Source organism: Syngnathoides biaculeatus, chromosome 5 (assembly GCF_019802595.1).
Source record: "Syngnathoides biaculeatus isolate LvHL_M chromosome 5, ASM1980259v1, whole genome shotgun sequence".
NCBI lineage: Eukaryota > Metazoa > Chordata > Actinopteri > Syngnathiformes > Syngnathidae > Syngnathoides > Syngnathoides biaculeatus.
In genome coordinates this window covers 6,200,747-6,214,863 of record NC_084644.1, presented here as the reverse complement: position 1 = coordinate 6,214,863, position 14,117 = coordinate 6,200,747, and the positions used below count along the sequence as shown (strand labels likewise).

At 47.9% G+C, this 14,117-nt stretch overlaps 2 protein-coding genes across 2 annotated transcripts; one reads left to right on the top strand and one right to left on the bottom strand.

Annotated features, from left to right (window-relative positions):
- Positions 1-41: 41 nt before the first annotated feature.
- On the bottom strand, positions 42-13,023 carry LOC133501144 (uncharacterized). The gene is made up of 8 exons (XM_061820660.1): positions 12,905-13,023; positions 6,838-6,947; positions 6,206-6,274; positions 5,866-6,157; positions 5,710-5,783; positions 4,607-4,781; positions 2,583-2,677; positions 42-2,512 (listed from the first exon to the last, which is right to left on the bottom strand). Exons 4-8 carry the CDS (start codon positions 5,984-5,986, stop codon positions 1,952-1,954), a joined length of 1,026 nt encoding a protein of 341 aa, XP_061676644.1. The 5' UTR covers positions 5,987-6,157; positions 6,206-6,274; positions 6,838-6,947; positions 12,905-13,023; the 3' UTR covers positions 42-1,951.
- Positions 12,944-13,852, top strand: LOC133500315 (dual 3',5'-cyclic-AMP and -GMP phosphodiesterase 11A-like). Its single transcript, XM_061818854.1, has one exon. It carries the CDS (start codon positions 12,944-12,946, stop codon positions 13,850-13,852), a length of 909 nt encoding a protein of 302 aa, XP_061674838.1.
- Positions 13,853-14,117: the final 265 nt, after the last annotated feature.

The window sequence follows — 14,117 nt, the reverse complement described above, 5'->3', positions numbered from 1 at the left end:
TAATTAGCACCAGTGGTGCTAAGTACAAATATTTTGTTGGCTAAGAGCATTTTTCAAGTGTATATACTTTAATTTCTCATTTTTCAAGTGTCTGTACTTCAACTTCAATTTCTTATTTTTCTGGCCATTGCTTTCTGTTCTGTTGATGATCTTGACATCAGATCTTGGGGATCTTATTATTATGTGCAAAAAATAAATAAAACAGTGATGCACCAAAATGGCGGAAGGTAAGCTTGGAAGGATGATGATGAGAGCAACTTTTTAAGAGGAGCAAGAAATTCTCCAACCTTCTTGGACAAAAAGATGGATGTGCGGCAAATCTTTTCTTCTGACGTTCAAAAAGGATCTGAAGAATAACAACCATACAGGAAGTCAGGTGTCTTTTATCACTTGGTACTTAGCTAATTTAACGTGGGTGGCACGGTGGCTCAGATGGTAAAGCGTTGGCCTTACAGTTCTGAGGTTCCGGGTTCAATCCCGGACCCGCCTGTGTGGACTTTGCGTGTTCTCCGGACACTCCGGTTTCCTCCTGCATCCCAAAAACATGCAACATTAATTGGACAAATTGCCCCTAGGTGTGATTGTGAGACTGTTTATCTCCCTGTGCCCTGCGATTGGCTGGCAACCTGTTCAGGGTGTGCCCCGCCTCCTGCCTGTTGACAGCTGGGATAGGCTCAGACCCTCGTGAGGATAAGCGGCAAAGAAAATGGATGCATGGACATTTGTTGTGATACTGAGGTGGCACCAAAGCTTTGGGAAGAGGTTTTGGGACATGCAACTTCTCCGAGGGGGCGAACCTCCAATATGGAAGATAATAAAAGATGAAAATGTGCATGATTTTTCATCATGCAAATTGATCAAAATGCTGTGTATGTTGTGTATATAGTTATCAGTTTGTATTTTTAAAGTCTGCACATTTTTACTTCCATCCATTCATTTTCTCATCCGCTTATCCTCACAAGGGTCGCAGGGAGTGCCGGAGCCTATCCCAGCTGTCAACGGGCATGAGGCGGGTTACACCCTGAACTGGTCGCCAGGCAATCGCAGGGCACATCGACACAAACGGCCGCACTCACAATCGCACCTATGGACAATTTAGAGCGTCCAATTAATGTTTTTGGGGATTGGTAGGAAAGCGGAGTGCCTCACGCGGGCCGAGATTGAACCCGGGACCTCCGAACTGCGAGGCAAATACTTTCCAGCTGATACATCGTGCCGCCGTTCAATATACATACGGAAAGCATCTCAGTAAGTTACATTGCCATTTTATTGTGCTTTAATAATACGTTGCTTAATGCTTAATGCATTTGAGAGTCTCAATCAAAACATAACGCGTACAAAAACTAAATTAAATCCCTAAATCTGCGCCTCTAGTGTACTTATGTTTTGAATTTCCTGCCGGAAAATAAGTGTACGTATCCATTAGTCGATCCGAGCGGGTCCTTTCGAGTGGAGGATTTGATGAATTTTGTGCGCGGGCAAATACACGAAGGAGAGAAAACAACCCAACTTTTATTGCAGGAGTTCCTGCGCCGTGCCGCAATCAAAACAAAATTGCATAAAAGTCCTTTGAACGCGCGCACATGAAAAGAACTGAAGCGATGCCGGCGGACGAGCGAGCGGTACAAAGTTCGAGCCGTTCCGCGTTTCTCTTCGGTCAGATGTGAACGTCGTTCTATTCACGCATGAATGAACGAAAAATGAAAAGAATGTGAGATGAATCCGAGCCGAGGGCGGAGCCTCAAGGACTTGGTGTCGCAAAGGCGCCTTTTCACCCAACCGTTTTTTTAATTTCCTCCCTTGAATGTTTGCCTTTTTTTACTTTTGGACATTGGAGATGTGACTTTTCGGCATTGAAAGAGTTTCGAGCAAAAAAGGTCACTCGGTACTTTTCGCGCAATCCGACTCCAATTCACCGTCCCGGCCGGCTTAAAATCGGCGGGCGAGACCATCAGTGGATGACGTTGCAGTTGAGGCCGTAGAAGTTGTGCTTCTTGCCGACGAAGACGTTGTCCCGCAGGTTGAGCGACTTGTAGTTGATGGAGCTGTTGAAGGCCCGGTGGGCCTTGGACCTGGAATAAGAGCTTTGCAGGCCCAGAAGCCCGCCGGCGTCCCCTTCCCCGATCGCGCCGGCTCGTCCCACGGGCGCGATGCCGGGCAGCACGCGGAGCCGCGGCAGGTTGCGTTTGGCGTCTCGGGTGTTCGTCGCCGCCGGGGGCTTTGCGGGATTTTCGTCAAAATGCACTTTTGCCTCCGCCTTGCTCTCCGCTCGACTCGGGACCGAAGATTCGGCGGGTTCTGCTCCGGAGGAAACGGCGACCGGGGGGTCGGGGACCATTTGGCGCCGATCCGCGGCTCGGTCGCACTCGCACGTCGTCGTTCGATCGGCGCTTCGGTTCGACGACGGCTTCAAAAAGGTGTCGGCGTAGGTGCTCTTGGCGTTTCTCCCCTGGCGTCTTCTGGCTTCTTGTCGCAGTTTCGAGGGAACCAGCACGTAAACGGATCGATCTCTCTGGAAGAAAACCTCGTCAGCAGGGACCAGAAGAAGGCTGCCTCGGTGACTCCATTGGGGATTTTCCTACCTCCGTTCCCCGCGGTGCCGAAAGGGAAGTCCTCCCGGGGGGCTCGCTCATTTCTGACGTCCGGCTGTCCTCCATCTTACAAGACTGCTGCAAGTCTTAATGATAAAGCAAAATCAACAACATTGTGCCTCACCAAGAGCAAAATACCGGAATTTCCGGCCTATAAGCCGCGACTTTTTTCACACGCTTTCAACCCTGCGGTTTTATGCGGGGATGCGGCTAATTTGGGCATTTTTTTTAACTGCCGCAAGGGGGCACTCGAGCGGGAAGAGTGAGACCGGTGGAATATATGTGCCGAGGAAGTGACTTTTACCGGTCCGGCCCTGTTGGCGCTGCGCTAGCGTGTTACTGCAGTGTCTCAGTGATTTCTACCAGTATGTTTTTTTTTTTTATTGGCCCTTGTGTTAGCGCAGTGGGCGAGTGTTAAACTCTCTGTGTACCGTCGTTCTTTGTAAATATTTCGTGTTTCAATGTGGGCACTTGCGGCGGAATATATGAGCCAAGGAAGTGACTTTTACCGGCATGCTCTTTGTTAACCGGCCCTATTAGCGCTGTGCCACGGTGTAGCTGCCGCAGCTGTTTTTGTTTTCAACTTTATTTATTTATTTATTTATTACCAGCCCTGTTCGTGCTACTGTTTTGTTGTTATCTTAAGCTAAGCTAACGTATTAAAACTTTGAAAACATTGTCTTTATTTGTAAATATTTCGTGATTCAATGTAGGCACTTCCAGCTTTTACACAGCTGCGGTGTACATATGTATCAAACGGTATTTCCTTTACAAATATATGTGCCGAGGAAGTGAGTTTTATCAGTCCGGCCTTGTTAGCGCTGCGCTAGCGTGTTACTGCAGTGTCTCAGTGATTTCTACCAGTATGTTTTTTTTTAATTGGCCCTTGTGTTAGCGCAGTGGGCGAGTGTTAAACTCTCTGTGTACCGTCGTTCTTTGTAAATATTTCGTGTTTCAATGTGGGCACTTGCGGCGGAATATATGAGCCAAGGAAGTGACTTTTACCGGCATGCTCTTTGTTAACCGGCCCTATTAGCGCTGTGCCACGGTGTAGCTGCCGCAGCTGTTTTTGTTTTCAACTTTATTTATTTATTTATTACCAGCCCTGTTCGTGCTACTGTTTTGTTGTTATCTTAAGCTAAGCTAACGTATTAAAACTTTGAAAACTTTGTGTCTTTATTTGTAAATATTTCGTGATTCAATGTAGGCACTTCCGGCTTTTACACAGCTGCGGTGTACATATGTATCAAACGGTATTTCCTTTACAAATATATGTGCTGAGGAAGTGAGTTTTATCAGTCCGGCCCTGTTAGCGCTGCGCTAGCGTGTTACTGCTCTGTCTCAGCATTAGCACGACGCTAGCATTAGCGCGGCGCTAGCGTTAAACTCTCTGGTTCTTTGTAAACATCTCGGGTTTCAAAGTGGGCCCTTGCGGCTTTTACACAGCTGCGGGGTACGTATGTACCAAATGGTATTTCCTTTACAAATGTACTGGGTGAGGCGTACAACCAGGTGCGCTCCGTAGGCCGGGAATTACGGTACTCGTCCTCGCGCTCAAGCATAGTAGGCAAACTCATCATTAGGCAACCGTTTGAGACCCAGAGACAAACAGCTCGTAAAAAGTATGAATCAAGCTTTCTTCAGTTTCACATGTTTACAAAACATTAACACGCTCAACTTATCATGATTGGTTCAATCTCATCTCAGTATATCCACGTACACATAAACATGCAAACAGTTGAGTTTTGTGTGTGTAATTCTGCTGATTGTATCTGTCTTACGACGAGTATTGAGTGTGCAATGGAAATGTTTACTAAAATGACAAATACTGGTGGCCTTGGGCTTTTTCCACAGTAAAATTCAACAACAAAGAGAATTTGAAGGTGCCGGCAACCATTTTGCGCTTGGAGCTGAACCTGTACTCCATTTTGACATCAATTTAATTAAAGCCACGATAGGTCCACAGATTATAGTTGAATTTTGGCTTCGTGCAAGGACCGATTAAAAGTGTTTACCTTGGTAGTGCATCTGATAAGAGGTGATCCAGTGCATCTTGTCCATATTCCTCAAAATGTTACTCGTCCGCTCGGAAGCCGTCAAGTCCCCGTCGCAAGGTTTGGGCTTGGGCAGCACGGCCCTCGTGGGCGCGGCGTACAAGGCGTGCCTGACTCCCCGGGCGGGTTTGGGACGCTGAGAAGAAAAATGATCAAACGTGTCCATACGCTCACTTTCATTGGCTGCGAATGTACCCTAAATTTCCGGCTTATAAGCCGCGACTTTTTTCACACGCTTTCAACCCTGCGGTAAATGCGGTGATGCGCTTCATTTGTGCGATTTTTCTAACGGCTGCAAGGGGGCAATCGAGTGGAAAAGGTAAGAGTGCGACCGGTGGAATATATGTGCCGGGGAAGGGACTTTTCCGAATCCGGCCCGGCTAGCGGTGCTCTACCGTGTTACTGGCAGTGATTTTTACAGGTATGTTTTTTTTTTTTTTTTTTTTTTTTTTAAACCGGCCCTGTTAGTGCAGCATTAGTGTGGCTGTGCTATCATTAGCGTTAGCGTGGAGCTACCGTTAGCGCAGTGGTGCTATCGTTAGCATGGCAGTGCTAGCATTAGCATGGCGGCGCTAGCGTTAGCGTGGCAGCGCTATTGTTAGCGTTGGGGCGGCGGCGCTAGCGTTAGGATGGCGGCGCTATTGTTAGCGTTAGCGCGGCGGCGCTAGCGTTAGCATGGCGGTGCTATTGTTAGCGTTAGCGCGGCGGCGCTAGCGTTAGCATGGCGGCGCTATTGTTAGCGTGTCGCTATTGTTAGCGTTAGCGCGGCGGCGCTAGCGTTAGCATGGCGGCGCTGGCGTTAGCGTGTCACTATTGTTAGCATTAGCATGGCGTCGCTATCGTTAACGCGGCAGCGCTAGTGTTAGTGCTGCTGCGCTAACGTTAAACTGTGTCCCGTCTTTCTTTGTAAATATCTCGTGTTTCAATGCGGGCATTTGCGGCTTTTACACAGCTGCGGCGTATGTATGTAGAAAACGGTATTTCCTTTACAAATGTACTGGGTGAGGCTTATAACCAGGTGCGCTCCGTAGGCCGGGAATTACGGTATTTAAATGTTCACGTACGTCCAAGAAGTCGCCGTGCTCCCCCGTCTTGGCCCGCGTGGGTGTCTCCGAAACCTCATGCCTGTATGGACCACCTGGATGAGGAAACAACCACAGCGTCGGCGTTAGCGATGTTCCGACGATCGACGGCACCGTCAGACAGCGCCGGCGTTGTACCTTTGCTTTTGCTGAGCACAGTAACCTTCGGCGTCGTCGGGACGATGGGGCTGATGAAAGGGAACGCCGCTGTCCTGACCCCCGCTGGGGGATTTCCTGACGACCGAAAGGATGGGAACATGGCGATGCGGGAGATGCGGGATGCATAAGGATGTCGTCGCCCAAACGCGCTCCTCACTGCTTTCTCGCCGTTCGGAAATCATCCGAGTCGACATGTGTCCACGTCGGGGTCACTCGGAAGCAAGTCATGGCTACAATCGGTGGCGCTTGGGATGCAAAGAAAAAGAGACGACTGCTCACGTATTATAAGCCGAATATTCATACAAACAGGATTACTCACGGTTGATCATTAAGGGGCGCATCACTCTTCTCTGTGACATCACCGATGTCACATTCGCCTTTGCTTTGCCTGTGAAAGGAGAAGAACGAATTCGACGGGTTGGTTTTCGCCCGTTTTGTCAGCTTTGCGACGCGCATCGTGTTCGTTCGTTCACGACGCCGCCGTTTCCTGAGGTTCCGCAAAAAAGTATAAATGTACGTTAATTATGATACCTCAACTAATTGACTTTGGTTTATCATTTGATTCAGTGTTCGGACTAAAAGTTGTGGAATTTTTGGAGAGTTTTGCAATATTCTTCATTTCGGTTGTCTTGAGCTTTTTCAGGCGAGATTTCTCCATTTGCGGCACCGGCTCGGTGCACGACCCTTGGATGACAAAATAAATTACTTTTGACGTTCAATACAGCATATCTCTTGTTTATTTCCATACAGTTTTTTGAATTCTAATGAAATGCATCCATATACATCTGATCTAGAAATATATGATATCAATACACGTGAATATTGATCGTGTGGTTTGATCATGAAAAGATTTTCCCGAGACGTACGAGTCTTGACACAACAAGACATTTTTTTTTCTGCAGCGTTTTCAGACTAAAATGACAGCATAGCAGCAATGTGACTCCGTCTGACCTTGTCCCAGTCGTGCGCAGCCAGTCCACCGAGTCCAGATTTAGGACTGCGTTTCTTAACAGCAGGTGGTAAGGACACACCGGCGTGGAGTCACCGAGTCCAGATGAAACCTGCGTGCACTCCCCCAGGCACATCCCAAAAACATGCAACATTAATTGGACACTCTAAATTGCCCCTAGGTGTGATTGCGAGTGCAGCTGCTTGTCTCTATGTGCCCTGCGATTGGCTAGCGACCAGTTCAGGGTGTACCCCGCCTCTTGCCCGTTGACAGCTGGGCTCGGCTCCGGCACTCCCCGTGACCCTTGTGAGGATAAGCAGCTAAGATGGATGAAAGGGTGGATGGATGGAACAGGTGCAAGACATGAAACATCCAACCAGACTGCTCATCCTCATGAGAGTATCAGGTGAGTTAACATCTCAGTCATTTCCGTAGTAGGTTGGCTAAAGTTTAGCAAAGCTTTACTTGGAACAGTTCTAGAACTTTTCTTAGACACCTTGTATTGTGTCCAGGCATTTTTGGATTACGTCCAACCCATTTTCTATTCTGATTATCCCAGTTACTCCCATTTGAAAAATATACGGGTGTAGTCAGTCATGCCCGCAGATATTAAGTTACGGGTGTGTGTGTTCAGTTTGTAATTATGAGTGTACCCCTTTAAGAGCGGAGAGGGGCGGTGTCAGGTAAACTAGGAAGTAGAAGTAGGCTGAGCACCAGCTCGTTGTGCTTCGGTGGTAAAAAAAAACCAAAAGACGTCAGGCTGTGGTTCACTGCGCTGGATCGGTTTTTGTGTCAAACCAGCGGTCATTTATTTAAATACCGTATTGGTATTTGTATTGAATAGTAGCCGAAAGGATCGATGGATTCCGGCAAAGGTTAACGTGTCGTCGAACACACTTCCGCGTTCACGAGCCGAAAACGCGTCGTCTTTTTTTCCCAATCATAGTTAATGAGTGCGAGTTTGTGTAAAACAATGGGTCATATATTTAAATATTGGTATTTCTACTGAATACGAGCTGAAAAGATCGATGGAATCCGGCAAAGGTTAACGTGTACCCGAGTACGCTTCCGCGTTCACGAGCCTTCTCCCCGTTGAGAACAGATCCAGCAACAAAGTATTTGATTGCGTCCAGACTTTTCCACGCTTTCAGACTCTTTTGTGTAAATCTCGACAACTTACTCACCAGATCCATGTGTCGATCCAGTTGTCCAAGACAAGCGGAAGCCAATAAACAGTCCACTTTCTTATTGGTGGCATTAAATACGGGTCGTCCATGCCGAGTTTATCTAATTTTCCCACGTACCATCGTTTATTTTCACCTTCTAAATGTCTAACGGTATCGGACAAGACTCTAAGCGTCGCGCTACAAGACATATTTTCGTGTCGTCTCCAACCGACTTAGCATTAAAGAATGCTTTGTTTGACCGACACTTCCGCCCAGTGACGTGATTTAATGAAAGCTCTATAAAGTTGTGGGTGTGTGTTCGGTTTGTAAGTATGAGTGTACACCTTTAAGAGCAGAGGGGGGCGGTGTCAGGTAAACTAGGAAGTAGAAGTAGGCTGAGCAGCTGCTCGTTGGAGACCATGTGCTTCTGTGTTAAAAAATATATATATATATATAATAATCATAATAAAAAAAAGACGTCAGGCTGTGGTCCACTGGGCTGGATCGGTTTTCATGTGCGCTGAGAGTGCGCAATTGCGCAGTGGCGCAGCTTAGAGGGAACATTGGTCAAGACGACACAAAATAAGCGACGTCTTTCAATATTTATGTATTTCTACTCGTAACAAATTTTACCCGCGTGATTTTTCGTCCTCGACTGTGCAGATTTGCGAGCGCGATGGCGCACAGGTGCACACGCGCCCATCAATTCACAGTGACTTAAACTATTTAGCGCCACGGGCGAGGTGGGCCATTTCCCATCTGTCTTCGGGCGAGGGGCGGGGTCACCGCCGGGCCGACGGCCAGCCAATTGAAAGTCTGCAGTGTACAACGGATAAGTATAAAAACAAAATGCCAGTCAACAGCACCAAAGCGGTGAAATATAACCGGTCACGTTAGCATTCCTTTACATCTCGTTCAAAGATGGACGCGTCGGCCATGAAAACAAAGTACAAAGTGTTCACGGATCAGCGCCGCCGCCTCTCCGATGACTGCAAGCCGGCGAGCAGCAACGCGCAATAAGATTCTGCGGCGTTGTGCTTTTTAATTGAGATTCCCGCGAGAAGCGTTTGAGAGACGAAGTAAAATAAAAAATAAAAAAATGGCCAGCAGGCCAGTAACCAATTATATAGATTTGGGTCTGATGGAAAAATTAAATTGCAATTCCTGCCGCTGTATATTTATAGCAGTGGCTTTATGATATCGACAAGGATATAAAAAAAAAAAAAAAAAGACGATGAAGCTGATATGAGGTTACACAGAGAAATGTATTGAAATCTTGAAGTTACCTTTGAAGAAATGTTTTCATTTGATATTAATGAGGATCAAAACATAAGATAGCCTTGTTTTCTGCGCAGGACATTTAGTCTTTGATTTTCTATTGCAGCGGATTTTTTAATCATAAATAACTCCAATGCACGCTTGCTACAAAAGGAAGTCTGAAGTCAGATCTGCCATCAAGCGACATCATTACATCCAACATTTATATTCTTTTGCAACATTTTTCTTGCGTCACAGATGTCGCTTCAACTTCCTGTTCATCCATGCAGTCTTTTTAGCACTGACGCTTTGAGTTGTGTGGACAAGCAGCGTCCGTGTGCCTGGTCCCTTACTTCCTGTTACTTTTTTGTACTTCCAGGGTCACGTCCATTTGAAGCCGTTTGTCTTTCCTTTAAATCTCCGTGCTCGGACAAATTTGTGAGGGGGAAAAAAAAAATGTAACTGCAAAAATGTGTGTGATACGCCTCACAGTTCATGATGGACTTTGCTATTTTAAGCTAATTATGATAATAATAATAATGACAGAGGCGATTGACAGGTTGGAAGGACGAAGAGTCGTGATTATTTTGGTGGAGCTCGGTGTCATATATCCATCCAGCCATCCATCCATCCATTTTCTTAGCCATTTATCCTCACAAGGGTCGCAGGGAGTGCTGGAGCCGATCCCAGCTATCAACGGGCAGGAGGTGGGGTACGCCCTGAACTGGTCGCCAGACAATCGCAGGGCACATCGAGACAAACAGCCGCACTCACAATCGCACCTAGGGGCAATTCATCCATCCATCCATTTTCTTAGCCGCTTATCCTCACAAGGGTTGCGAGGAGTGCTGGAGCTGATCCCAGCTATCAACAGGCAGGAGGTGGGGTACGCCCTGAACTGGTCGCCAGCCAATCGCAGGGCACATCGAGACAAACAGCCGCACTCACAATCGCACCTAGGGGCAATTTAGAGTTTCCAATTAATGTTGTATGTTTTTGGGATGTGGGAGGAAACCGGAGTGCCCACCTGGAGAAAACCCACACAGGCACGGGGACAGCATGCAAACTCCACACAGGCGGGGCCGGGATTGAACCCGGGTCCTCAGAACTGGGAGGTCACCGCTTAACCAGGTTATATACCGTGCCGCCCTGGACTATGCTATTTTAAGCTAATTATGATAATGATAATAATAATAATAACAGAGGCGATTGACAGGTTGGAAGGACGAAGAGTCACGATTCTTTTGGTGGTCAAGTGGAGCTGGGTGTCATATATCCTAGCTGCTTATCCTCACAAGGGTCGCAGGGTGTGCTGGAGCCTATCTCAGCTGTCAACGGGCAGGAGACCGGGTACACCACGAACTGGTTACCAGCCAATCGCAGGGCACATCGAGACAGACAGCTGCGCTGACAATCTTACCTAGGGGCAATTTAGTGTGTCCAATTAATGTTGCATGTCTGTGGGGTGTGGGAGGAAACCGGAGTGCCGGGAGAAAACCCACGCAGGCCATGCCGGGTGTCATATGTTTGGCAGAAAATATTGCCAAGAGGTTGGATGATAAAGAGGAGGGGACCTAAGAGGGAGCCCTGGGGGAGACCAGAAGAACTGGACAGGGTTCGACTGATTTCATTCGTACAAACCGAGCAGGGGCAGGCAGGTAAGAACTGAACAGCTGGAGGGCTGTGCGTGTACGCCGATGTGTTTTTTTTTTTACGTTGTCTTTTCTCATCTTGGTGCTCAATATACTTCTTTTCCTTCAATAAAATAATTTTCCAAGACTTTGTGCATGAACTCTACGGTAAACGGTCCGGTTTAAAAGCCAGATGAACGCGTTCAATTTACGTCAGGCCGTACGCGGTCGGCGATGTTATCAAACAGTCCGCGTTCAACATTATGCAACCCGAGATCAAAAGACGAGTCCAGCGGATCCAACGGGAAGTGCGGCGAGCAGCCCGCAGCGTCTTTCATGTGCAACAACTCATTTTTCATGTGCTACATGAGGGATTGCGAGGTATTTGCATCACTTCCCACTTTTCCGTGCAGCGGTGGGGAGGCGACAAGAAGATTGTTAACATTAATGATAATTTTTTTCCATTCATTTATTTATTTGATGACAATCTTTTTTTTTTTTTTTAAATTTCATATGGATTTCTGAATAAACGGTTCTCTATTAAAACAACTGGAAGTCATCTCCCCCGCAGAAAAAGAGTGTCTCCTGCTGGCTTTTTACTAGAATGCAGTTTGAGAAACCCCCCCCCCCCATCAAAGCCCAATCCTTGTTTTATCATCCTCCATGGGGCATAAAAAAATACAAATGCGTATTATTATATCATGTTAGGCATAAGGAGTTTTACCCCCAGCACCAACGATAACGAGTTCTTCATTAGGTCTAAAATGAAAATACAGAATGTAGTAGACCTAAGTGTGCATCAAAAGCACAAAAAGACAAAAAATATACATTTACAAAAATGAATATATAATGTATGATGGTGTAGTGGTACACACGCCTGCCTTTAGTGCGGGCTGCGTGGGATCGATTCCCGCTCAGTGATGATGTCGATATCAGCCCTGCAACTGACTGACTGGCGACCAGTTCAGGGTGTAGCCTTCCGCCTTTCGCCTGAAGCTGGCTGGGATAGGCTACAGCTTTCCCGCAACCCTTGTGAGGATACGCGGCTTGGATAATGACATGGCATTTGTGTCGTACTGCATTTAGCTTTAGTAAAGCGCTGGCCTCACAGTTCTGAGGTCCCGAGTTCAATCCCGGACCCGCATGTGTGGCGTTTGCATGTTCCCCCCGGGCCTGCGTGGCTTTTCTCCGGGCACTCCGGCTTCCTCCCACATCCCCAAAAAATGCAACATTAATCGGACACTCTAAGTTGCCCCTCGGTGTGATTGTCTCTATGTGCCCTGTGATTGGCTGGCGACCAGTTCAGGGTGTAACCCGCCTCCTGCCTGTTGACAGCTGGGATAAGGCTCCAGCACTCCCCGTGACCCTCGTGAGGATAAGCAGCTAAGAAAATGGATGGACGTTTGTTGTGTTACTGAGGTGGCAGGTGGGAAGACGTTTTGGGACATGCATCTGCTCGGAGTGGGGGTGGGGGGGGGGGCGCGAACCCCCTTCTTCCTCTATGGGCAATTTGCAAGTTAATAAAAGATGAAAACCCCTTTTTTCATAATGCAAATTTATCAAAATGGACGTTGCAAAGTCTAGAAAATTGATGGATGGATGGACGTACATTTATAGTAGATAATATGTAAATCAAAGTGTTTTTCATAACATTTATCCCTGATGAATATGTTTTGGGAACATATTAAGCACCGCAGTTCTTATAGAACGCAAATACATAATTAAATACAACTGAACTGTACTCGGGCAGTGCTTCATTCGTGTACCACAAGAGAAAGCCCGAGTACTACTCGAGTTATCCATGCCACACTGAAAATCCGTGGCAAAGATGTGTTCGGCTAATATAATAATAATAATAATAATAATAATAATAAAAATATGGCGTGACTATACACTGAAGTTAACGAAGAAATGTCTCCCGACTGGTAAAATGACCATGATATGTCTTCGTTCATGACTCATAATAATATTCCACAAGAAAAGTGAGGGAAACCTTTCCCCCCTTGCGGGCCTACCTGTGGCCGCTCCCCTCCCACCCACGTGCCGTCGCGAAGATGGCGTCGACATCGGTAGCGAACGGGTTGGCGTCGGGAGGGCAGCTAAGCCTCGGCTCCGCTCATGTTCCGCAGTTCCCGGCGCGTCTTTCGCTCCTCGCAGCTCCCACCGCCGCGATGGCTTCCGACTACTCCGACGTGGAGGCGTTTTTGGACGGCCACCCGGAACTGTTCGAGGAGTATTTGGTGCGCAAGGCCAAGTGCGAGCACATCAGCAGGTGGCTGCGGGAGCACCGGGCGCCGAAAGTCCCCTGCGCCGCCCCGGCCGGGGAGCCCTCTCCGTGGCCGGCCAATCCGGACGCTCTGCGCCGTCGGTCGTCTCACGTGGAGCTCCGACGCAACTTCGCCCGCTCCAAAGCCACCGTGGCGCACCGGACCTACGACGAGCACGCCAGCTTCGGCCAGCACGACCCCCAGTCCAGCATGAGGCGACGCGCGCTCCTGCGCAAAGCCAGCTCGCTGCCCCCCACCACGGCGCACATCCTCAGCGCTCTGCTGGAGTCCAGAGTCAGCGTGCCCCAGTACGCGTCCACCGCCACCGACCACAAGTACCGCCTGAGGGAGACCAACGAGCGGGAGTTCTTCCTGGAACTGGTCAAGGACATCTCCAACGAACTGGACCTGACCAACCTGAGCTACAAGATCCTGATCAACGCCTGCATCCTGGTGGACGCCGACAGGTGCTCCCTGTTCCTGGTGGAGGGACCCCCGCACAAGAGGACGCTCGTGTCCAAAGTTTTCGACGTGCACTCGGCCACCACCGTCGGGCCGTCCTCCTGCGCGCTCAACCCCGGCGAGGTGCAGGTGCCCTGGGGCAAGGGCATCATCGGATACGTGGCCGAGCACGGAGAGACCGTCAACATCCCTCACGCGTACCAGGTGAAGGACAACAGACCGCGTCACAATTAGTCTGAAAATAATAGATTATTATATATTTCAATAATATAAAAAAATATTCCCCCAAGAAATAGCGCTCGGTTTCAAACTGTCGCTGAGTACAATTTCATTTATTTACGTTTTGTCAATAAACAACAATTAATTAGTGCCTAATATACATTCTGGGGGAAAAACAGATTTTACATTTAACCTCAATGCAAAACTACTTTTCATACAATTATTTGATTAATCTATGGAATAATTGAGTGTAAAATTATTCACATTAGAAATGCTTGGG